The 25,500-nt window shown below is 34.9% G+C and overlaps 4 protein-coding genes, 1 long non-coding RNA gene and 1 pseudogene across 5 annotated transcripts in view; 3 read left to right on the forward strand and 3 right to left on the reverse strand.

Annotated features, from left to right (window-relative positions):
• LOC120155599 (alpha-L-arabinofuranosidase 1-like) overlaps positions 1–3,184 on the forward strand; it is a 28,987-nt gene extending 25,803 nt beyond the window's left edge. Inside the window, exons 12-18 of the mRNA XM_039167122.1 lie at positions 35–153; positions 283–354; positions 429–532; positions 915–971; positions 1,070–1,265; positions 2,258–2,404; positions 2,918–3,184. Coding sequence (XP_039023053.1) covers positions 35–153; positions 283–354; positions 429–532; positions 915–971; positions 1,070–1,265; positions 2,258–2,404; positions 2,918–3,067 — 845 coding nt within the window. The 3' untranslated portion in view covers positions 3,068–3,184. The remainder of the gene's footprint in view (positions 1–34; positions 154–282; positions 355–428; positions 533–914; positions 972–1,069; positions 1,266–2,257; positions 2,405–2,917) is intronic.
• LOC120155611 lies at positions 1,669–2,308 on the reverse strand. Its single transcript, XR_005518985.1, has 2 exons — positions 2,235–2,308; positions 1,669–1,758 (listed from the first exon to the last, which is right to left on the reverse strand). It is a non-coding gene; the product is annotated as an uncharacterized LOC120155611 (long non-coding RNA).
• A 946-nt stretch (positions 3,185–4,130) lies between the features above and the next one.
• LOC120155618 (probable protein S-acyltransferase 3) lies at positions 4,131–7,100 on the forward strand. The gene is made up of 5 exons (XM_039167132.1): positions 4,131–4,248; positions 4,328–4,507; positions 4,630–4,941; positions 6,128–6,349; positions 6,525–7,100. Exons 1-5 carry the CDS (start codon positions 4,135–4,137, stop codon positions 6,831–6,833), a joined length of 1,137 nt encoding a protein of 378 aa, XP_039023063.1. The 5' UTR covers positions 4,131–4,134; the 3' UTR covers positions 6,834–7,100.
• Positions 7,101–7,197: 97 nt separating this feature from the next.
• LOC120155628 lies at positions 7,198–9,070 on the reverse strand (annotated as a pseudogene).
• Positions 9,071–10,661: 1,591 nt separating this feature from the next.
• LOC120155647 (50S ribosomal protein 5 alpha, chloroplastic-like) lies at positions 10,662–11,445 on the reverse strand. Its single transcript, XM_039167155.1, has 2 exons — positions 11,304–11,445; positions 10,662–11,190 (listed from the first exon to the last, which is right to left on the reverse strand). The coding sequence occupies exons 1-2, from the start codon at positions 11,392–11,394 to the stop codon at positions 10,853–10,855; spliced, it is 429 nt and encodes a 142-aa protein (XP_039023086.1). The 5' UTR covers positions 11,395–11,445; the 3' UTR covers positions 10,662–10,852.
• Positions 11,446–13,962: 2,517 nt separating this feature from the next.
• LOC120155636 (ribosome-recycling factor-like) lies at positions 13,963–16,625 on the forward strand. The gene is made up of 8 exons (XM_039167145.1): positions 13,963–14,251; positions 14,540–14,683; positions 14,787–14,902; positions 15,183–15,274; positions 15,558–15,579; positions 15,671–15,739; positions 16,194–16,262; positions 16,356–16,625. The coding sequence occupies exons 1-8, from the start codon at positions 14,041–14,043 to the stop codon at positions 16,434–16,436; spliced, it is 804 nt and encodes a 267-aa protein (XP_039023076.1). The 5' UTR covers positions 13,963–14,040; the 3' UTR covers positions 16,437–16,625.
• Positions 16,626–25,500: the final 8,875 nt, after the last annotated feature.

Consider the following 25,500-nt stretch of genomic DNA (forward strand, 5'->3'; position numbering starts at 1 on the left):
TTATTTTTATTTTTTTTATTTTTGGATTGAGCAGGAAATTACCTCAAGTTCTATGATGCTATAAAGCGGGCCTACCCAGATATCCAAATAATTTCAAACTGTGATGGATCGTCTCGCCCACTCGACCACCCTGCTGATCTTTATGATTTTCATGTAAAGTTCTTGACAGCATGCATAATGACAATAGGATGACTTTTTAGTTTATCTACTTTTGTTTTCCGCTTTTCATTTTCTGTTGAATTTGGATGGCATGATAAGTCTTTTTCCATGATCTCTTAATAGGTTTATACATCTGCCAACAACTTGTTTTCCATGTCCAACAAGTTTGATCATACATCACGACAGGGTCCCAAGGTATGTAGATGTGGTGGTTATCAATGACATTTGGATTTGTTTGTTTTCTTATTTGTTTCTTCAACACATTCCAGGCCTTTGTTAGTGAATACGCTGTGACCGGGAAAGATGCTGGCACTGGAAGTCTTTTAGCAGCACTTGCTGAGGCTGGTTTCCTTATTGGTCTGGAAAAGAACAGGTATTTTTATATATTTTTTATGTGCTTCCTATTCAACATATTCCTCTTTCATTTAAATCTCCAGAATAGGCCTATCCTGGTCTCTTCATGAAAGCCCCACCTTCTGGCACATTATTAATTGTGTAAGTGGTTGGTTTGCTAATCTTGGATCCTTTCGTATAACTTCGAAGTTTTAAGACAATTGATTCTTCGCCGAAGTCATTTTAAATACTTTCATTGAAATGGGAAACTGGCAAAAGAATATAGTGCAGAGATTTTGATGGATTCTTGTATAACTTGTAGAAGTGTTTCTGGAGCACAAACTATTTATATACTTAAACAGTGCTTCAAGACCATAATTTTATGTTTTCAAGCCTCTGAAACTATGTTTACTGTACTGCAGCGATGTTGTGCAGATGGCTAGCTATGCACCACTTTTTGTAAATAGTAATGACAGGCGGTATTTTTCTCTGTTCTTTTTTCTCTCTCAATACATGTATATATATATACTCTCTTAATTATGTTGTAAATCTGATCTTGATAAACTTTGTTATTAAGGTGGAACCCAGATGCAATTGTCTTCAACTCCTATCAGGCATATGGGACTCCTAGCTACTGGGTGCAACGTTTTTTCACGGAGTCAAGTGGAGCAACTTTTCTTAATGCAACACTGCAAACAGATTCCTCTACTTCCCTTTTAGCATCTGCAATTGCTTGGAAAAATTCAAATGGTCAAACCTACATCAGGATAAAGGTCTGTAACATTTTGACCGTGACATTTTTCTTAAAATATTTTCCCATAGCTAATTTGATTCATTTTGCCTTCTTCCTAACAAGAAGTCCATGCGCTCCAAAACCTCATTTGTTACCCAGGGCGCGTGAGACATAACAATTAACACAAAACATAGGTTTCAGTATAGATGCATTTACACATTTAGAAAAGGATAATTGTTTGATTTCCCTGAATGTGTTGGACCTACAAGAACATTTTTTAGTTAATGTATATAAATGTATGTATGTATGTATAGAATTATTATCGGGTATGATAATATCTATCCCAACCTATACAACATCCTTGGATGAAACCTAACAATAACTAAAATCCTTAAATCTGAAAGCCTACTTTGGGGTACTTTTTCTTTATTTTTTTTTTCTCGGGGGTTGTAGGTTTGCTGGTCAGAAGAGAAAAGTAATTATGAATTCTGAAGGTGATTTCATCCGATCCCTTCCGCTACAAAATAAAATTTCTTAATTTGAGTTCCAAATCAATACTTAGGCTCACTTTTCTTCTTATTAATTGTGATACTCTTATTGATCTATGAATGATCTTATAGGCACCCGACCTCCAAACTGTCACCATTGAGATCATGTTTAAGTTTAGTACAAATTTGAAATGAAGTGCAGAGGACGGTTTTGGTGCAAATGTGGACTTTGTTACTTGCTTTTTTTCTTATAATTTTTATGTTGAACTCGATTTTCATTTCTAATCGTGACAGATTACTGTAGTCAAAAGAAAAGAAGAAGAACAATGATGGATAACTTGAAAATTTAGGCATTTTGGAATTTACATGTCTCCAATGTTGATATTTTGGACTTCACACGTTCCTGAAAATCTATCAAAGTATCCAAATCTTTTTACTTGCATGCTTCTAACATTGTCTTGCTAATTGAAAAGATATTGGCTGTCTTTGATTTTGTGCTTATATTCATCTTACCTTCAAACTTATTCTTTGTTTTAAAATCCAGGCTGTAAACTTTGGGAGCAATTCAGTGAACCTCCAAATTTCTGTTGGTGGACTGGATCCGAACTCTGAAAAGCTGTCTGGATCAGCAAAGACCATTCTCACATCTGCTGGTCCTATGGATGAGAATTCCTTCTACGAGCCAAAGAAGGTAAAACTGCTATTTTATTCTTTATTTTTCATCCACTGTCCGGAAGGCTTGTTCTCCGGTTTGCAGAAAATTGTATAAAGTCTTTGCATATTTTTGCGTTATTGCAGCTTTTTCCAGCATGTTGGTCTTCCTACTAAGTTTGTTTTTACTTACTAACAAATTAATCAAAAGTTGAGAAGAAAAATTGACAAAGGTTGAAAAATATATTGATTGCATGATAGATAACAAGGAGAAACCGATAGCCACTGAGAAATGGGTGCAAGGCATGCCATGATAATCTAGTTGGCCATTGGAAAAATCCGAGTTCATGTTACTCAGTTTTATGCATATACCCTACGAAAAAGTTTACGGTAGTTGTTCTCCGGTGGTTTACTTCACAGAAAGTAATACGAATTCCCGAAAGGTCGAATCTTGTCCCACGCATTATTAACATGAGAACCAAGTAATAAATTGGAACTTAATATCTGGATGATAAAAACATAATCACTAAATTTTCTTTGCTGATATATGCAGGTCGTACCCATTAAAACACTGCTGGAAAATGCGGACAAGGAGATGAGTGTCCTACTTTTGCCACATTCTTTAACTTCATTTGATTTGTTAAAGGAGTCTGTGAGTCTTAGAGTTGCCGAAGATGATTCGTCCCTTAAATCTTCTATCTGAAATAAATTAACGGAAGCAGTAATTATATGATATGTTGGGGGGTGTATCTGATGTACTGAAACTGTGTATGTTCGGAATAATTTATAATGTAATGTTTATATACAGTTTCCCTGTCCATTTGATTTTCATTTCCGACGTTTTAATGTTTTAGAAAACGCCGAAAAAGGTATTTTCATTTTGGTATGTTGATAAAGCTGATAAACCTAGGAAAAAAAGAGATGCCACCTGGAGGAAGATGATGGATCCGATGACGAACGACTAAGCACTCATCATAGTTTCTATTTATGACTTCAAAATTTTGGACAAGCTGACTCAATTTTATTTTTGCATGAATCAACTTACATCAGTGGTTAGAGTAATCGTTGTTGTTTCTAGAGATTATGGGTTCGAGCACCAGTTACCGTAGTAGGGTAATTGAGCGTTTATTGTCAAGTTGACAATGTGCTATTTTGAAATTGAGTATTGGTATTATTTTAGTAGTATTAGTACTAAGATCTTGGTATTAATATCAATCAAATCAATTGAAATAGAGATATAATATTTCAAATTGACGTCGATATTGTCAAAAAAAAAAATACAATGTTGATCATTCAGTATTGATACCTATAGTCTGGTAGTAGTATCAATGACCTAAATTTGTTAAATTGTTCAAGTGGTCCCTCAATCATGTAAGGCTTGTGATATGATTTTGTAATGTTTTCAGGGAAGTCCCCATTTACGATTAACCGAATATGATATATATGATTTAGTTCAAGTTTGAGTCGGACATAATTTCAAACAATCAATGTGACATTGTCGATCCAGTTTACAACTATACCGGATTGAGGGTGTTATATGCTGGGGATTAAAATCAGAAGCTTGAAAAGGAAACAGACACAAACCTCTTAATTACTTTTGGTTGAAATTAGAAAGTTCGTTAGGAAAAACGCCATCTCCTTGAGCTAACAAGAAACAATGAAAGCCACTTTTAATATTGTTAGGCTTTGGGTAATTAAGGTCTCTCCTCTTTTTCTTCTTCTTTTTTTGTGTTCCCCCCATGTTTTGGGTTCTTGGTTTTCCTTGGGTCCATGCATTCAATTGAAACCAAGGGAAGCATGAGAAAAAGCACAAGTCAAATATACGATTCTTCCTCCGTTCACCCCCATCCCAAGAGGATTTATCACGTTTGGAAAGGAAACAATGTACCCTCTCTCCTCTTCTCCCCTTCATTTTGATTGACCGTACATCGTCAAGTTCTTCTAATCTGTGAATGTTATCCAGGATTTTTGTTGTGGCGGGAGAGTGATACTTGGCCCCGATGCGTCATCACTTTTCTTGACGTCGTTTTTGATTGGATGCCCCGCCATCGCCTTCTGCATAAAGATGGCGTTGCACATAAAGCCCCAAGACACCATTCTCAACCATCAGATACTGCTCGGGGGACTCGTCCTCACTGTTTTGGTTGGTCAAAATTATATTCATTCAATTCTTCTCGATCGGCATCATCCTTGTTATCGCAATTTGAACCATCATCAATCAATTCGTCTAGCCTTTGTGCGTGTTTTTTTTTTTTTTTTGGGCAGGATTTAGCGTTTCTGTTTCTAACGAGCTTTGGAGATCCTGGAATAATACCCAGAAATTCGAAACCGCCCGAGGAGGACGACAACGACCTGAGCAAGAGCACCTCGTTCGATTGGCTGAACGGTAAGCCGGGGAACCTGAGAGTGCCGAGGATGAAGGAAGTGAAACTGGCGACGGGTGAAACGGTTCAGGTGAAGTTCTGTGAAACGTGCTTGCTGTATCGGTCGCCGCGCGCATCTCATTGCTCCATTTGCAATAACTGCGTCCAGAGGTTTGACCACCATTGTCCATGGGTGGGTCAATGCATCGGACAAGTATATCTCCCTTCATTCGATTCATATTATTTTCATCAATTTAACTCTCAATCTCTACATCTTTAACTCGCGTTCAAATCTTAATCATGTTTGTTTCATATTAACATTATATTATTTGTCTTATATTTTATGCCAACAAATAATTTTAAAGTCAAAGAACATAGAATTTAGAAAATTATGAAGAAAAAAATATTATCGTGAAGCGTATGAACTATTCTATCACCCAATTATTACTTGACATGTGATATAAAATTTTATTTTTCAAAATTAAAATACCTCAAAAATTCTAATTTCTCAAAAATCCCCCTAAAAATATTTGAAATTCGTAAACCCTTTTTCCTCCTATTCTATCAGCTGCCGTCGAATGTGACTTAGATGCCGTAGCAAAGTCGTATGCCTAGATCTATAACACCTCTAATCCATCCGTTGTGTTCATTTGTGGCATGTACTCTTGTTTACCATTCGTTAATAACACCGGCAAAATGGCTGAGTGAATGTGATTGGGAAAAAGAATTCCTAGAATAAGTTAACTCGAGGATTATTTCCCTATATATAGTGAATTCAACAGTATCAACGTAAAGACGTTAGGTGTTTCATGAGTCTTCAAGTCAAATTTAAAGACTTCATGATTGCATATTTGACTTGAAGACACCATACACTCCCGAGGTTTCTGAAGATACGTGAAACACCTAACGTCTTCGTCAGATTACTGTAGATATCACTCTAGATGAGAAATAATCTTCAAGTTGGATTATTTTAAGGATTCTTTTTCCCAAAGTTATTTTCCCAGCCATTTTGCCAATACCGGCAAATTTGGCGGTTTACGACAATAATAAAACTGAGATAATCGGTAATAGGGGTTTACTTGGCGGTGGCTATTAGTGTAAGAGAAAATATTTTAGGGGTTCATTATAATTAAAAGATTATTAGAAATTGTGTTAGATGTCATGTGTTTATTGGGTGATGGGTTCTCTTTTAATAGATAACAATTTAATTTTAAAATAAAAAAGTTTATACATCTAATTTAATTAAAAAAAATAACTTAAAACACATAAAAATGAGAAAAAATTATAACGTGGATCTTATTTTACAATTAAGTACTAAATTTATTAACTTCTTTGTGTCTCATCTCATGTTGTCTCGTTCATATTGAAAACCACACATTGGGTGGTGTCACTGATTGCAGCGCAACTACACATTCTTCATATGTTTCATATCATCATCCACCGCACTGTGCATATTCGTGTTCACGTGTTCTTGGGTGAACATTCTCCGACAAGACACCGGCTTCTGGAACGCGGTATCTCGGGACATACTCTCAGTTGTCCTCATCCTCTATTGCTTCATCGTCGTCTGGTTCGTTGGCGGCCTCACTGTCTTCCATTTCTACCTCATCTCCACGAATCAGGTGATCTTCTTTTTTCTTTAATTAAGCAGAAAAGTATTATATTTAGACGAATACCAGAATTTGATCATTCGAGCCCATATAAGATAGGACAACATAGGCATCTTTTTAATTTCCCACTCATGCTTTTGCTAATTCATTTCATTAATGGCCCTCTCAATATGTGTTTTGCATCCAGACAACTTATGAGAGCTTCCGGTACCGTTACGATAGGAAGGCAAACCCTTTCAACAAAGGGATATTGAGGAACTTCAGGCAAGTGCTGCTTTCGAGGATCCCGCCCTCGTTGATCGATTTGCGGGCATTGGTTCCCGAGGATGGCGCTGAACTTTCAGTCAATGGGGAAAGCGTTAATGTTTCGAAACATAACTTAGACGTGGAAACGGGGATTCCCAAGCTTTTGCAGAAGATCGACGGCCTTGATGGTTTTGACAGCAACCCCAAGAACTACAAATTTAAAGATAAAACTAAGTTTGATATAGCTTGATTATTACGACCAAAAACCGTTTAGGCTGTAAAAATGAATCGAGTTTCAATGGATCGATTTGTTTTAAAATTTGTTTGTGTTTAAAGCTATATATTAACAGCTGAAAACCGACACTATCTGGTATAATATCTAAACTGCCAGGGACAAAGATTTAGTGTTGTTTTTAACAGCATTGTTAGTCTTGTTATGTCCGGTCACAAGTGATCGATTTGCCCGCTGAGTGGTTGTACGTGAAGAAGAGAAAAAAAGCAGAAAAGAAATGCAAAATTTCATTAGGCAATCAACTGTTCCTAAGTTTCTTTTGCTAAATCTTGCTACATATAACATGACTAAAGCTGAAAACGTACCAGAAAAGTGGAACTCTTACAAAAATAAAACTCTAGTACACAAGCTGTGGTTTAAATTCAGCAAAATCAATGGATCCTGACTCGATTGGCAGCATCAGATATGTAGCCAAGAGCTCCGAGGCCAATGCTGCAATCAGTGGAATCCTCTTTAAGTTCTTCACCAAAGGAATATCCTCTGTCTCCCCAACAGCAACCAATTGTTAGTTGATCTCAACCATTTTGTCCAACCTCCTCTTGAACTCCGGATTCTCAACATCCAGCACGGCAGGGAAAATCCTGGCGGTCGTGCGGTTTGTCTGCAGGCAAGGAATCCCAAGATTAACAAGGGAATAGGGACCGAAACTCGAGACTTTACGGCCTTATACAACAATTTAGCTGCTAACTAGTAGCTTCTACTAAGCTGGGGTAGATGCAGAATCCCCAGTTTAATGGCTCAATAAGATTAAAAGCAAGCTCAAATTTTACTAGCATAAGCACCTGCAGATGGAATGCTTTAAATTTAACACAATGCAACAATGGAGGCAGAATCAAACCTCGATGATGACATGCATGTCGAATTCTTTGGTGTCAAGTCCAATGCCCGTGTAGAAAGCGGTGCGTTGACAGTCGTTGAGGTACATGGTAACATACACCTGCAGAACAAAATTGTTAAAACACTGTGATGGGGATGTAGTATGATGACATAGATAGCATGAAAGAAACAAAATGATTACCCAGAGGCAGAAGAATCTGGACCACAGCTTAGCCTTCCAATCACTAAGGAACTGGGGCTGTGCCTTGAGCAACGCAGAGAAGAAATCGCCCCGACTGTTTTCGTCCTGGCACCAGTTCTCAAAATACTTGAAAATAGGATAGCATTGGTACTCTGGATTCTCTTTGAGATGTCTGTAGATAGTAATGTTTCTCCAATACCCAATTTTCTCAGATAAATTGGTAGCATAGAAAATGAACTTTGGCTTGAAGAAGGTGTACTTTCTAGCCTTTGTCAAGAACCCAAGGTCCAATGCCAAATTGAAATCAGACAAACCCTTGTTCAGAAACCTGTAAATCAATAAAATGGTAAACTTTAACTTTAGTAAATCTGTTCATAATGGCCATATAATGTGCATACCCGGCGTGCCTGGCTTCGTCCCTTGACATAAGAGAGAAAATCTCAGCCACAACTGGATTGGTTTTCTGCAGTATTTAGCAAAACAAATGAATATATATTTAACTATGGCGAGTAGGGCTGTAAGTGAGACCAAATAATAACAAACTACTCGGCTGAAGTTCAAATTTGAGCTCGGTTGAAGTTTGAATGAGTTTGATATCGATTTAAGTCAACTTTAAACTTTTTAAATCGAGTAAGATAATCAGTACTCAAGCTTGACAGTCTCATTTACAGGCCTAATGGCGAGAAAAGAGGGTAAAAGAATATTATGATACCTTGAGCCTCCTCCCGAGTTCTTTGTAGAGTAGAAAACCGGAGAACTCAGCAGTGCAAGACCTCTCCAAGAACTCAACGAAGATATGTCTCTAAGGACCGTCGATCTTATCAGCAGCCTCCTTGAACTACTTGTTCCTCACAAAGTGGATCTGGTTGTAATCAGTCTTGAACTCTTGCAGCAGTGCCTCGAACTCGGACTGGTTAAGGTTTTTGTTGATCTCGGTGTTGAAAAGGGTCTCCATCTCATCGAAGTCAGTGGTCTAGAACCTCGGCGTCGGTTGCCGTTTTGGCAGCTTTCTTGCCGCCCTTCGCAGCTGTCTTTTCCGTCTTTGGCGGCGAAGTGGATGACATTCTGACGGTGGCGAACTTCACATATCGTGAGTTGCTGAAAATGGGGTGGTGGAACTGAACATGGAGATAGGCTTTAGAAGGGCCATTTCGGTTGCCATTCTTGTTTCCGACAGAGTAGGATAAGCTGTTTGATTTATAGGCGACAGACAGTTGATCGAATCTCATCGATGAAATCTGTGTCTGTGAATCGGATACTGACACGTGTGAACTCCATAGCCGGGCTTGATTACTCTCTTTTGTTTCTGAGTATGGCTGCATGGCCCAAGGATTTGTGGTGTACCATTAAATAACGCCCCTTGATATTTGTTCATGGCATTTATCATATTTTTGACATTTTATTTTTCATTTTTAATCGTCTTTCATATAAATTAGACTAAATGAATTTTGGGGCTTAAGACTTAAAAGAAATGGGAAATTATTTAATTTTAATTTAATATTTTATATACGGTAAATAATAATATCGGTATATTATAAATTGTTTCTTAGTCTAATTTAGTGACCGTCTTTGGATGTTTTTACGAAATGTCTCACATTTGAATCCCAAACTTAACAAAATTCTTTTATTTTATGATGATAATTTAATGTAAGTTAAATATATACTTTATGTTCATATATATATATATATATATATATATATGCATGTATACTTTGGCATAACCAAGACATGTATTGATGTATTCTTCCTAGCTTAAGAGGTTGACTGCTTAAATCTCTTCCGAGAGAGCCAGCTTTGAATCCAAATAATTTCGTTTAGGGTTTCCCTTGTTTTGTTACTAACAAGGTGATCGCATATGATTTGAAAATAAATATATATATATATATATTAAAAATTAAAAATTGTTATATCATTAATTTTGTAATGGTGAATGATTAAAACAGAACTAGAACTTAACTTTATATATATGCTCTTGAAAAAAATAGTTGGTTGGGTAAATAACTAAATAAATAGTTTACCCTTAATAATATTCAAAAATGAACTTGTAAAAATTTGACTAGGACAAGGGGATTTGACAATTTGTCCCTTGCATCCCATGATTAGACCAGGAGAGTGAATTTTGGGATATGACTATTGTCCAAGAAAATACTAATTTTAAAGTTTTTCGTATGCTTAGAAGATCTTACACAATAAATAAATTGAAATTTGTGGATTTTATAGATTTCAAATGATAACAAGAAATAAGATAAATTTACATGTTCTTTCTTATTCCTTAAAAGAAGTTAGACTAAAGGACGGATACGTCATTTTATGTTAAGGGTAGACTTATAAAGTCAAAATGGCATTTGTAACTCTAACAATGGCCGAACCAAAACAGAAGCCGCTAAATGGTACACTACACGATGCTCAACCCATGTTCCAAACCTATATATGATGCATATTCGAATATAGATACGAAGATGTGATATTCTTAGGACCTTCTAAACACATGAAAAGTTAATAGAAAAATGAAGATACCTACATTAGATACATATCTGTGTACCACACTCATCCAAATCTTAAATAATAACAGAGAATATAGACATAGAGCTTCAATACATAGGCCGAATATCCTCCCAAAAATTACCTTTTGTTGTTGCCCAACGATCTCAAAGGAATGAATCAACTTCATTTTCTTTCACCTCAGAAAATAGTTACAGGGCAGTGAAACAAAAGCATGTAAAAGTCACTAAAATGACAGGATTATGAGAATGGTATGCATTTAAGAATCAAATGAACAAATAGCTTGCATTTCACCTAAGAGATAGAAAAATCAGGCAAGTACTTGGATCATACATCTTTGAGTTTCCAAAATGAAATAGAATAACAGCAGATTCAGTTCATTGAGATCATCACTGCTCAACAGAATATAACATCTACACGATAAAGAGAAGAAAATTGAAAAGGGTAAGCAAAAGGGTCATACATTCTTCAATTTCTTCATCTTAGAAGGAGGCCATCGTCCCTTCTTCCTCAGCTTTCTCTTGCGAACAAGTCGCTTCCTACGAAGCCTTATCTTCTTGGCCAGCTTCATCCTCATCTTCTGCTCCGCCAACTGCTGCATCTTAGACTCCAAAGGAAGTTTCCCCACACCCAAATCTTCCTTCTTGCTCTCCGATGGAAACTGTTGCTCGTCATCGGCACTTTCAGCGGATGCTTTCACGGTCATCACCGATCTTTTCTTGTTTTGGACAAGCTGGGCACCGATTGAACATTTTAAAGGATGATAATCAACCGCTTTCACCCACAACCTGGAAACTGACAACGAATAGGAAAAAAAGTTGCAAGAAGAAGAATGTTTACATCAATGACAAGAGGTGTTCGATGAAAATTCCCAGAGAAGATAAAGTCAAACAAAAAAACAGACTTACTTGGTAAAATGGCGATGGGCAACGACGTGGAGGAAGAAGGAAATGGGGAAGAAGATAGAGAGGGAAGTGGATTACAGGCGCGGAGAGCCATTTGTTTGTACTCTGGTTTTGGATAAGTTAGATAAATGTGCTCCTTTTTTCTTCGAACTGTAAACACGGTAGATAATATGAAACGAGAAAATTAATAAATAAACAAATCTTTGATGGGCCAATGAATCTGCAGGCTTCATGCCCACTAAGTCATGGACTTAACAACACCCAACAACAAACCACTGAATCGACCAGAGACGTTTAAGTGTTTATTGTTAAGGGTAATGTTTTTAGTGAGTATTTTTTATTTTATGTTGTTACTTTTACTTTTTTTTAATTTTCAATTATTAAATATTTTTAATTATATATCAGGTAAATCCTAAAAACCTAGTTTTCATTTCTTGGTGTGTCGTTCATCTCTTTTTTCTTTCGCCTTTAATGATCGACGGCGACACCAACTTTAATATTAGTTGCCGACCCCTGTATTCTTTATTTTCTTTTTATTTTTTATATCATATCTTTTTTTTATTTTTAATAAGTTTATATGTGTACGTTTTTTTATGTTTTTGGTATGTTTTTCGGTTCTTAGGACTTATTTATTTTTTTAAGTGTTAATTTGACATCACCACGATTGATCAAAATGGTATTTATCTGATATATTTTGATATTCACTGCTTTAGACCCTCAGATTGGATATGAATATTTAATTTGCGTTCGTGAATATCTTTTCACGCCGCTCGAGTTTGATTTGCGGTTTATCGATGAGTTTTCAATAGCTTGAACCCCTTTTGTGGTTCTTTTGTCTATGCAATAAGATCTTTTTGTATTTATCTTTGTTCGAGTTTCTTGGTTAGATTTAATCTTTCCTTATATGATCCTTATGTGGTCTTAACTTATTAGTCTTGTTTAAATGATTATACGAAATTTTATTAATGTTTAATTTTACGATTATGATTGTAAATATTTATTGTATTTTGATATATTTCCTATTTTGAATAAAATTAGTTACTTTTATAAAAAAATATTAAATAATTTTAAAAATAAAAGAAAATCTACAAATTTACAAATTATATATATATATATATATATATACTTTATAAATATATCGAGATGGGTAAAACGAATCACTCTTAAACGAGACCCTAATATGACCTTAATTTTTTTAATAATAAAAACCATCCAATCTCTGTTCAAAATTCGATTTTTCTTAAAAATATAAAAGTGTTAAGATTAGATAAAGTCGATCGACAATAAAAGTTACCATTATAAATCATTCTTATTTGCTTACTTTAAAATATTGAACCAAAATATTAATTTTTTTGGGTAAGTTATACCATTGACTACTAAATTATTTAGCCTTTTTACTTTTGCCAACGATATTTTAATTTTGTCAATCAGATCATAAAATTATTTAAATGATGTGAATCAAGTCAATTGACGTTAATTTCTTATTCAATAAAAATCAAATGACAAATATAATTAGAAAAGGGGCATGGGGGAGATTCAAACCTAGGACAAATGGAGCAAAATAGAGAAGCCTTACCACCGAGCCAAACCCGACATTTGGGGAGAGAATTTACACAACACTTTATATATTTTATAATTTAGTTAATGCTAGAGAAAAGAAATAAAAATGTCAGAGAGATTTAAACCTAAGCTAGGTGAAGTACTTTAAATCACCAAACCACTAGAATAAACCTTATTTTTGAACTATAGCTGGGTATATATTCTATATATATTAAGATTAATTTATACATTATTAAAAAATAAATATAAGATTTACATATTTTTCTTCATTTATAATATTTTAAAAAATTAAATTTATGATTTATAAATAAAATAAATCATTTATATTTTAGTTATTTTTTATTAGATCGTGTAGTTTTTAAATTGCACATTTTATATATAATAAAAAGTTAATAAAATATAAATGATTTATCCTTTTTATTTTTAACATAAAAAATAAAATCATCAGTTGAACAAAAAAGATCAGTTTATATATAATCTTTAAATGTAAATATGAAAAAAAATATTTATTTTATTTTAAAATATATAAATCTTAAATTTAACTTTTTTTAATATCGTATAAATTAATCTTAATATATATAAAATATATACCCAGCTATAGTTTAAATAAATTTAAATTATAGTAAAAACAATTTTATCTAATGGTGACATGTGTCACCATTTAATTGGTGAATTAAATTTACTGAAGTAAATAATATTTAGGGCCAAATTGATTGAATGTATAAATATTGAGGATCAAATGTAGAATTATACCAATTGTGTTAACTGCCACATCATCGCTTTTTATTAAAAATTAACGGCAAGTGACTTGATTGACATCATTTGAATAGTTTGATGATCTGATTGATAAAATTAAAAGATCGGTGATAAAAGTAAAAGGGTTAAATAGTTTAGTGGTTAATGGTATAGTTTACTCATTTTTTTACAAGTATATAGAACTAAAATATTGTTTTTTTTACAATAAAAGAACTAACATACATATTTTTGATATAGAACAAGGACCTCTAATACAGTTAACCGGTGTTAAACATAATTATTATCGTAAAAAAATATCAAAATTAAAAACCCGAAGCCTAGATTACTTTCACTGACAAAACTAAAACCCTAAACCCGAGTAAATAACTTGAAAGCTCAGAAACTGAGACGGAAACAGAGAAGAAGGACAGAGAGGGAGGAAACAATGGCTTTGTATCTTAGACGAGCAATGAGATTAAGAAACACGATACAAACAGCACTGTATCTTAGGGGCTCAAACACCCAAACCCACGACATCTCTCACCTTCTTATTTCTCATAACCAGCAAATCCTCCATTCCCAAAACAGCACTCCTTTCCCTTCCTTTGCTTTACTCGGAGATTCTCGACGAGGTTTTGCCAAAGGCAAAAGATCCAGTAATTTATAACCCATCTTACTTATTCAGAGCTAAAAAGCTGTTTTTTTAATTGTTTGTTGATTTGTTGTGAAAAGTGGTTGTTTTTTGTGATCTTTTCGTTGTTTTTTTTATGGGTTGCATGTTGTTTTTCTAATATGGTCTCTCTTTTTTGAAATAAAACTGGAATCTAGGGATTAGTTTCTTATGAAAATATGAATTGGATTATTTTATCTGGATCACAATGCTTAATTAAAACTAGAAGAAATGGTTTTATTTGGTAGTGATTTCCCTTAATTTGCATTGTCAGAGGATGATTCTGGTGGGAGTACAATGGAACTGGCTCCCGATATTGGGCCTTCTGTTAAAGCAAGTGCTTCATCACAGATGGATGCTGCAATATTGGCCTTATCGCGGGAGCTAGCCAAATTGAGAACAGGAAGAGCTTCTGCAGGTATATTTCTGGTTTAATTGAATTTATTTCCATTTTATAAAATTTTGTTTTGTTTCTAGTATAGTGGTTTAAAAATAAAACAATTTTAAATGAATTTCTACAGGAATGCTTGACCATATTATTGTTGAGACGGAAGGTGTAAAGATGCAGCTGAACCACTTAGCTGTTGTTTCTGTTATAGATTCAAAAACTTTGTCGGTGAATCCGTATGATCCAAATGTAAGAGCACAAGCCTCTTCTATGTCAACCCCCCCCCCCCCCCCAAACGAGTTTTTATCACAAAAAATAGTCATTAATTTTTTTTAAATATTTCAGAATTCTCATTTTTAACATAAAACTTTTTCTTGTGTCTGTGTTTAGTCCATCTTTTTGAGCAAAATGATGAAACAAACATAATGCCCTTTTTTTCCTGTTCTGTTTTTGATCCAAAGAAAACTGCAGCCATTGATAATATTCTGTCTAGAGCACGTTGAATAACAAAAGTTTTTTTTTTTTGCAGACTCTGAAAGCATTAGAGAAGGCCATTGTTTCATCTCCATTAGGCTTAAATCCAAAGGTGGATGGTGAACGGTTGGTCGCCGTTATTCCACCGTAAGTGTTTACTCTGAATAATTCTTTCTAATTTAATAGCTTATAGTATTTGGTAGTTAGTATTGGAAGTTGAAGCGTTTGGTTTGATTACCAATGTAATAATGCTTACAAATTAAGTGCAATCTATGTACAATTAGTATGTTCTAATCTGATTAGATTGATTGTTATTTATCTGCGATTAATATTTTCTTTTTATTTTTCATGCTTGATCGTTATCATTTGCAAGTACACTTTATGGTCTCTCAACTGATGTAGTTATTATGTTTTTTTTTTTGATAACCAGATTAACAAAAGAGCATATGCAGGTTAGTTTTGGATTGTCTTGACCATTTTTTCACTTCTTATTTCGCATTCATCTATGCTGTTCATTGCTAAGATATTCTTGCACTACTGCAGGCTATGTGCAAGGTCGTTGCCAAGTCTTCTGAAGATGTTAAGCAAAGCATAAGAAAGGCTCGACAAAAGGTATCATACAATGTATTTTTTATAACTGATAAGTTATTTATGTTTCAAACCCATTATCTCTAATTTTATTTTTAACGGGAAATAAAATGCAATGGAAGTAATTCTGAGTTCTGACATTCGAGTGGTTGAAGCTTTTAAAATGAAATGTCCAGTTTTGAATGTGATATCCCTTGTTATATTAAAAGTTTCCCCCAGCTATGGTTCAAAGGTTCATAATTTGGTAATTCTACACACATTGCCTGCACTTTATCCTTTGTAGTATACCTAAGATATTGAATCCTTTTACCTTTTAAAGTTATCTATGGCAACCTCAAGGAAAGCAGTAGTTTTTCCTTTTTTTCGAGTGTGGTGCGATGGTTAACGAAAAAGGAATACCACTTTTGTCAAAGTAGATTTCGATGCTGGAGATGGAGGAGAGCAGTTGCTACAACTTATCATTTTGGTTGCTTTACAGGCACTGGATTCGATAAAGAAAGCGAGTTCTAGTTTCCCCAAGGATGAGGCCAAGAGATTGGAGAAAGAAGTGAGTTAGTTTCATTGGGGTTTAATAAGTTTATTGAAGTTATAGATTAGTGAGTGAGCAATGCATCCATTGATGTTTGAAAATCTTGTGCAGATTGACGAGTTGACTAAAAAGTTTGTGAAGTCAGCTGATGAATTGTGCAAAGCCAAGGAGAAGGAGATTGCTCAAGGCTGATAACCAATGTAATGTTGAATTTCTCCACATTTGAAACCTTAAAGAGTCTTCTATAGACGTAGATTTTGATAGAAACCACCAATGATTCGTAGATTTTATCTAATCTTTCCCTCAAATTCATGCACTATGTAGAAGCTTTCTTACGCTAATAAATTTTAGTTACATGTATGTATGTTGTTATCAATTTTCTCATGGTGTGGTGTATAATTTAGTTTTAAAAAATTGAATATCTTTTAAACAACTCGGTGTTTAAAAAATCAACTATTGATAAAATTTTCAATTTTTTACGAAGTACATGTGAACAAATAGCATTAGTTTGTAATTACTCCGGATTATTTAAAAAAAGTATGGATGAAAATAAACAAACATTAGATTAAAAGAAGACCTTTTTTTTGGGGGGTTTGGGGGCATTAATCAAGTCGGATCTGAGCCGTTCAATCCTTATCACTTTCTCTCTCATCACTACACATGCATGCATACCTACGTGGTTCGTTTTTACCGGCGATTTGATCAAACTGACACCCTTTAACCGAATATCTCCCTTTTTAGCATCGTTTGATCTATATTTCTCGAAGTGGCACCCTTTCGGCTGAGGTGGCGAAAGGCGCATCCCCGGGGACGTGCTTTATCTGATTTTACGCCGAGTTAGATGCCACGTGTGAAAGGCGCATCCCCGGGGATGCGTCTTCACAGGGTTTTGTTGATTCAGTTGCCACGTGTGAAAGGCGCATCCCCGGGGACGCGCATTTCATTAAATGTCTTAAATGCTCATTCGATTTTTCCCCAACTACCCCTCCTCCTCCTCATATATAAACCCCCTCAACCTCCCCTCATTTTTCACACCAAAATCATCTTCTCCTCTCTTATATAACTCAAATTCTCCAAATCTTTGAGTTTTAAACTTCTTATTAGTAGTAAGAAATTTATTTTTCAGTTATTATTATTTTTAAATAGTTATTATATTTTATATTAATATAATTATATAAATATTATTTTTTATTAAAATAATATTTATATAATTATTATTTATTTAAATTTATTAATTAATTATTTTTTGTGCTAATTATTTTTTTTGTCTACAGTTATAATGGAAAGTGAAATGCTGCTGCGATTGGATGCCGACCATATCTCCAGACATTTTAGCAATATGATAATATTTTTTTATAATTAATGTTAATATTTATTGTTATGTTTAATTTAAATTTATTATGAATTTATATTAATTTTAATTTTTTATAATGCATATTATTTATGATACTAATCGTATTTTAGAGACATTTATTAAAAATTCACGTATACCGACACCGGAACGTATTTTGTCATATTTGGCTTCTTCCGAGTTCGGATATATTGCAACAATTATTGGCGGTTACAAACTCGAACATGTCATAATTTCTGCATTAATTGAGAGGTGGAGGCCCGAGACACACACTTTTCACCTTCCATGTGGAGAGGCTACAATTACATTGGAGGATGTCACTGTGCATTTAGGGCTTCCCGTCGACGGAAATATGATGTGTGGTATGGCGGATGGTGATTGGCAGTCAATGTGCATTGATTATTTTGGAACTACTCCGCTAGAGTTTAATGGAGGTAAAATAGCTTTATCTTGGTTGAAATCTAATTTTGAGGTTTCAAATGAAATGCTTCAGAGGATCAAGCAAATGCATGTGCTCGGGCATATATTCTATGAATAATTGGAAGAATATTGATGCCCGACAAATCTCGCAACCAGGTGCATTGTATGTGGTTGCGACATCTGATCGATTTTGATGAAGCTGGAAGATATAGTTGGGGCGCTGCAGTTTCGGCATTTCTCTTTAGAGAAATGTGCCGGGCGACGAATTATAAGAAAACTGCTATCGGTGGATGTCTCCTGCTTCTGCAATCATGGGTGTGGTTCAGCATGCCTTTCTTATGCTCGATCGTGAATGAACCATACGTATTTCCCTTATTGTTGAGGTAATTATCGAACTAAATTTTGATTTAAATATTTTTAATTAAATAGGGTGATATTTAGTTTATATTATATTTCATAGGTGGTCGATGAAAAGAAAGAACCATAGAAGTATACCTACTGGGTTAAAGGAAATTCGTCTATTTATTGATACAAAAGCTGGGTCTGAGGTATGTTTTTACACCTGTTTAAATATTAATATTTTAATTTAAAATGCTAGATATAATTAGAATATTTTATTTATTTGAATTGTATATTTATATTTCAGTTTCAATAGATACCGTATGCGAGCGATGAAGTGAATGCTTGCATCCCACCCCACCTTGGTGGGTCATTAGAAGTTTGGATATCGGTTATACCTCTTATATGTTATACTATTATTGAGTGGCATCCAGTTGATTTGTACGCATTATATTCCTGGAGCACCTAGGAATTTAGATGTGTATAACATAAATAGACGAGGAAAGAAAGATGTTAACTGGGTGGTGAGACACAGAGATTGGATTGCGCTTTGGGAGAACCGGTATGCACAGTTGGCCCCTCGACAATATTACGTTGAAACTGGTCATATGGTTACGGATAACTATATGGATTGGTTTAATGAAAAGGGAAGTTGTTTCTACTTTCGGCGGAAGCACGAGGGGTTAGCATTCCTAGGCGCCGAGAAATACGTCAACCGTCTCAATATCATCGTACCCGACGCATGGATGGAGAGAAGGTGCTACCGGTTCTGCAACAATTCCACCACAACATCTTTATCCACCGATGCCACAATGGTACATGCCCAGCCCTCCACTTCAGATGCCATCTCCTCAGGGGTATATGCCAAGCCCACCAGTTCATATGTCATCTCCGCAGGGTTACATTCCTAGCCCACCAGGTTACATGCCTAGCCCGTAGGATTTTATACCATATGGAGGTGCATATACGGCTATGTTTAATGATCCAACATATGGTTCATATGCATCTTATTTGGCTGGTGGTGCTTCTCATCAGACACCTCAATCTCCATCTGGATCACAGACATCGATGCCAATGTTTCTACAGTTTTCACAGTTCCCGGGGAGCGGTGGGATGGTTACTAGCACTCCTCCAGGGTCGTTATTTTATACATACCCTTCAGCCTCTTCAGCGTCATCTACGCCAAATGAAGAAAATGCCGATGATGATGATAGTGAAGATGTGGAGACTGAAGAACAAGTTTCACGAAGAAATCCTCCGCGAAATAGACAACCACCGCCATGTGAAACTCATTCGAAAAGACGACATCGGTGATCCAGTTGTATTTTAATGTTATTTAAATAGTTATATTTCAGAAATTTATGTAATTTGGTTATGTTATTTAAATGTTTCATTGTTGTTACTACCAATATTTTTAATGTTATTTTTTATTCAAATTTAACATTAAATGTTTAATAAATGTTTTTAAAATACAAATTATAGTATTCGAAATTTAAAATTAAAATACAAATAATATTATTCGAAATTTAAATTTAAAATATAAATTATAGTATTCGAAATTTAGCATTAAATTCAACTTAATATTCCAATTGTATTCGAAATTAAAAGTTATATTCCAATTATAGTTCACAGTACTTAAATTGAAATTAAATTTATCCATACATATGATTTTATCATTAACATATATATTAAAACGTGTACATTAAAATGAACTTATCACTTCACATTTATTCGTAAAAACATGTCGATGTTAATTCCATACAATTTCAATGTCACAATAAACTTATCACTTCACATTTATTCAATTTATCCATAACATTTTATCTAATTTATTCAAACTTCACATAACGTTTTAATTTAAGTTATGAACTTAAATTTATCTATATGTATAATTTTATCCTTAACTTGCTGAACTTCCAAAAGAAGTTAAATTTTGGTTATAATTTACCTGATTTCACCATCCATCTATAAATCCCCAGGAACGCGCTTTAAAGTCCCCTAAGGAATAATAGGTATTGACATGAATAGTTCCCGGGGGATATAAGTGACATAATAGGGCAATGATAACATATTCTCTGACAAAATAATGGAAGGCGCGCCCCCGGGAACGCGCCTTCACGGTCCCCTAAGGAATAATAAGTATTGACATGAATAGTTCCCGGGGGACATAAGTGACATAATAGGCTAATGATAACATATTCTCTGACAAAATAATAGAAGGCGTGCCCCCGGGAATGCGCCTTCACGGTCCCCTAAGGAATAATAGGTATTGATATGAATAGTTCCCGGGGACATAAGTTACATAATAGGACAATAATAACATATTCTCTGACAAAATAATGGAAGGTGCGCCCCGGGGAATACGCCTTCACGGTCCCTTAAGGAATAATAGGTATTGACATGAATAGTTCTCGGGGGACATAAGTGACATAATAGGGTAATGATAACATATTCTCTGACAAAATAATGGAAGGTGCGCCCCCGGGAACGCGCTTTCATGGTCCCCTAAGGAACAATAGGAATTGACATGAATAGTTCCCGGGGGACATAAGTGACATAATAGGGCAATGATATCATATTCTCTGACAAAATAATGGAAGGCGCGCCCCCGGGAACGCGCCTTCACATGAATAGTACCCCAATTATAGACATTATTCCATGCAACGTATTATAAACTTTCAAAACAAACTTCAGTTCACAAACTTTGAAATTCTCAAACTCTAAATTTCTCAAAAATCTCAATCCTTTATTCTCTGAAAATAAGTCATCTTTCTGCTATTGTTTTGTATGATGGAGAAATTAAACAAGCTGAAGAGGGGGTTGTTTTTGAGTCAGATCATTATATCCCCTTAACCTTGAAGAGAAACATCATTCTTGAGGAGTTAATCATAAAACTTTCGTTAAAAATTTGTGTAGCAGGCCGAAGAAGACTATCTTCACTTCAGTACAGATTTCCTACTGAACTTTTTATGCTCACGTATACATCATTTCAGCTTTCAAACGATGATGATATTTCTATGATGGTTGATGCTCATATGGGAAGTTCACAATCTCTTATTGAAATGTATGCCACTTTTATTGAGGTTTGTGCTTCTCGTGGTCTCTCATATTCCTCTCACTTTGGCATTGTATATCAAGCTGATCAAGTTGATAGCCCGACACAACTGATATGTAATGATTTCACATCATTAATGGTGGATCCAACACCAGATGCCATGCCATCAAGTTCAGTATGAAGGCATTCATCTGCAATTGCTTATGATCTCAACCCACGTGGTTTCACCAATAATCCATATGACAACATCTCTTCTACTTCAAGGGGCAGACATTCATCTGCCAATGTTTTCAACTTACATATGAAAATGTCAACGAGACGGCAGTCTATTCACATCCCACATAATACAATGGCCTCAAGTTCAAGGGGAGGACAAACAAGCGGGAACTTATTTGACCTCAACATTGGATTATCGGAGGAACCATCATCTCCACCAGAAGAACCTCTTCGGGAGCCAGGTGCAGATGGTGCTGAAACGGGATTATTCGTTGAACCTAACTCACCACAGTTTAACGTACATTCTGATGATGACGAGGATGACGTTCCAATAAATACAACACCAGCCGAACCTCCTGCACATATGTATGGGGCTGATTATGATGCAATGAATGAGCCTGAATTTCCGGATCTTCCTGATGTTGGCAACTATGGACTTCAATCAACAGTTAATGACTGTGATTTACATATTGGAATGGAGTTCGCATCGAATGAAGAAGCAATGATGGCAATAAAGAGTTACAATATTCGTAACTCAGTTCAGTCCCGAGTTGACCGATCTAACACAGAGAAATATGTCTGCTACTACGTCTAACGTGAAAACGGATATCAATGGATGGTTCGTGTATCAAAGAGGAAGAGGAAGAACAACTTATGGGAACTAACCAGATAAAACGGTCCTCATACGTGTTGTGCAAGAGGTATAAACCAGGATAATCCCAACTTGGACTCCAACATTATTTGCCAAGCAATCATGCCCATTGTGAAGCAAAGCTCTCATATAGTTATTGCAGTGTTGATTTCTACTATACAATCACAATATGGGTACACCGTCTCATATAAAAAAACTTGGTTGGCAAAACTGAATGTCATTTGCAAACTTCATGGCGAATGAGATTCATCTTACAACGAGCTGCCCAGTTGGTTTCATGTTGTGCAAAGACTCAATCCCGGGACAATTGTTGAGTTCGAAACTAAACATCATTACGTGAATGATTGAGTGGTTCGTGATCGCTGCCAATTCTACCGTGTCTTTTGGACTTACCCTCAGTGTATTAATGCAGTCAAGTACTGTAAACCAGTTGTCCAAATTGATGGTACTTTCTTGTATGGGAATAACAAGAAGTTTTATTATTGGTTGTGGTCCAAGATGGAAACTGCAATATTCTTCCCGCTGTGTTTGCCCTCGTTTAAGGAGAAGACATTGATTCTTGGGCTTTTTTCCTTAAAAATTTACGTTTACATGTTGTCACCAGGGAACGAGTATGGATTATTTCAGACCGAGGAGTCGAGATAAAAGCAGCAATGGACTCTTTTGGTACAATGTATAGACCTCCACATGTTCAACATCGTTATTATGTCCGTCATATTGCTGCAAACTATTACGGAAAATACAAGAAGAACGATTAACGTCAATTAGTCGTGCGGATAGGTATGTTACTTTTCCCCAATTTTTCTATCATTTTCGTATTACTTATTTATACTTCATATTAACTATTTCATATTCCTAATGGCTTAGGTTACGAACTCTTACCTCAAAGGTTTGAGTCAATGCTACAAGAGTTGTTTGGCAAAAATAAGAAGGGGTGCGAGTACATTATGGACATCAACAAAGAAATGTGGACAAATGCGTATGTCGGGGGGTATCGCTATGGTCATATGACAACAAACTTGGCTGAAGCAATAAATTCAACCTTAAAGGGGGCACGTCATTTACCAGTCACGGTATTGGTCAAAACGACTTATTTTCGTTTGGGTCAACTCTTTACAAAGCTCGATGGACAAGCTCTTACTTGGATGCAAAACGATCATATTTACCACCCAAGACTAGTAGCTGATTTACAGAAAAAAGTGGTTGCATCAAATGGGATGTTGGTTACAAATTTTTCTCGCACCCGTGAATTGTTTCGTGTAATCGGAATGCCACGTCCGTTGCAAGGGATTGAAGCTAACTCTTTCAGAGTTAATCTGCATGAGAGGTGGTGCGATTGTGGTTTCTTTCAAGCACTCAAATATCCATGCTCTCATGTCATTGCAGCTTGCTCACATTCGCATTTGGACTAAAAAAATTATGTTGATCTCATATATTAACTTTCACAAGTATTCAAGGTATATGAATTTGAGTTTCCGCCCATAGGAAACGAAAGAGACCCAGATGAGATTCAAACTTGGCTTACAATTGTACCAGATCCATTGCTATTGAGGGACTCAGATCGTCCAAAATCTACTAGAATACATTGTGATATGGATATTCGGGAGAAGTCAACAGAACAAAAACGATGTGGGCATTGTAGAAACATAGGACACAATAGAAAAAAATGTGCATCTCTATTATCATCACATAACCGTTAACCCTTATGTAACCTAATATTCTATTTAAATGAATGTTTTTGTTTTTAATATTTAAATGTAATTGCATTTTCTATAATTTCTCAATGTATAATAATAATATCAGATTAAATGTGTAATTATACTAATTTTATTAACTTATGCATCAATATTTTGGTTAAATAATAATAACAGATGATTAGATTGATAATATTTAAATAATTAAGTGATAAAATTAATAGATTGATAATCAAAATAAAAAATAATAATATAACCATACGTGTAATATAATAATTTTATACATTTTTCATATAACTACAATAAAATAAAAACTAGTTTTAATCTGTTGTTCTATCCGATTAATGTGGATAATACACTCCACTTTTAACACAAATTAAAAAATACATTCGATAATTATTAAATTATAACTGAAACAATTTACATAATATATTACTAATTTATAATAACAATAAAAATAAAAATTTTATTATTAAAAAAATACCATGTAGCAACTGAATCAGCAAAACCCTGTGAAGGTGCGTCCTCGGGTATACGCCTTTCACACGTGACATCCAACTCAGCGTAAAATCAGATAAAGCGCGTCTCCAGGGATGCGTCTTTCGTCACCTCAACCGAAAGGGTGCCACTTCGGGAAATATAGGTCAAACGGTGCTAAAAAGAGAGATATTCGATTAAAGGGTGTCAGTTTGGTCAAATCGCCGTTTTTACCGGGACTTGCATTCCCATGGACTCGTCATCTATGATCCGATTACCAACCCCATTTACCCACAATCGCACCTGCTACCTGTTTCCCAATCAAAAACTAAATCCCTTCACTTTCAGGCCCCAAGGGACAAATTATAATTCCGATGCTAAGGTGTTAGATGAGTTGGCATATGAAGTCGAGAGGTTGAGGCTGGACGCCAAGGCTCGAGAATCAATGGCCCACACTTCCAAATCAATGACGGAAACTACCGCAGGAACAGAAGATGATCCCAGAGCTTGGAAATGGGTCATTCGTAAAAGGGTTTGGGATTTCATGGAGGCGCAGAATATTGCCCAGAACCCCAGACACGTTCATCATCGGATCCTAAACTTTGTTGGTGCCTCGGCTGCTGCCAAAAAACTATATATATATATATATATATATATATATATATATATATATTCTTTTAATTTGATCCTTAATTGTTGTTTAATTTATTTAAATTATAGTTTGTAATTTCATGTTTAATCAATTTAGTCCTTAAAATTATGTTATAAAATCCAAAACCTTTTAAACTTTTGTTCCTCAACTTTTGAAATGAATGCAATTCAATCCTTTTTTATATTAATTTCAGCTTCACATGTTACAATGATTTTGATTTGATCCCTATATGTTGTTTAATTTATTTAAATCTTAACTTGTAATTTTATATTTGTTCAATTTAGTCCTTAAAATTATATTTGTATATGAAATTGGCTCATACTTATTTATATTTTTATAATTTATTTCAAACCCAATAAATCAAATAATAAACTTCATTTCAAACTCTATAAATTATATA

Source organism: Hibiscus syriacus, unplaced genomic scaffold (assembly GCF_006381635.1).
Source record: "Hibiscus syriacus cultivar Baekdansim isolate YM2019G1 unplaced genomic scaffold, ASM638163v2 tig00002840_pilon, whole genome shotgun sequence".
NCBI classification, from domain to species: domain Eukaryota; kingdom Viridiplantae; phylum Streptophyta; class Magnoliopsida; order Malvales; family Malvaceae; genus Hibiscus; species Hibiscus syriacus.

Excerpts from the sequence above, each read along its gene's own strand:
- LOC120155618 (XM_039167132.1), top strand. The coding sequence starts at position 4,135 with ATGCATTCAATTGAAACCAAGGGAAGCATGAGAAAAAGCACAAGTCAA. Across the intron at positions 4,508-4,629 it reads GACTCGTCCTCACTGTTTTG|GATTTAGCGTTTCTGTTTCT; the intron begins GTTGGTCAAAAT and ends TTTTTTGGGCAG. Across the intron at positions 4,942-6,127 it reads TGGGTCAATGCATCGGACAA|CGCAACTACACATTCTTCAT; the intron begins GTATATCTCCCT and ends CACTGATTGCAG.
- LOC120155647 (XM_039167155.1), bottom strand. The coding sequence starts at position 11,394 with ATGGCTCTCCGCGCCTGTAATCCACTTCCCTCTCTATCTTCTTCCCCA. Across the intron at positions 11,191-11,303 it reads GCCCATCGCCATTTTACCAA|TTTCCAGGTTGTGGGTGAAA; the intron begins GTAAGTCTGTTT and ends ATTCGTTGTCAG.
- LOC120155636 (XM_039167145.1), top strand. The coding sequence starts at position 14,041 with ATGGCTTTGTATCTTAGACGAGCAATGAGATTAAGAAACACGATACAA. Across the intron at positions 14,903-15,182 it reads TGAATCCGTATGATCCAAAT|ACTCTGAAAGCATTAGAGAA; the intron begins GTAAGAGCACAA and ends TTTTTTTTGCAG. Across the intron at positions 16,263-16,355 it reads CCAAGAGATTGGAGAAAGAA|ATTGACGAGTTGACTAAAAA; the intron begins GTGAGTTAGTTT and ends AATCTTGTGCAG.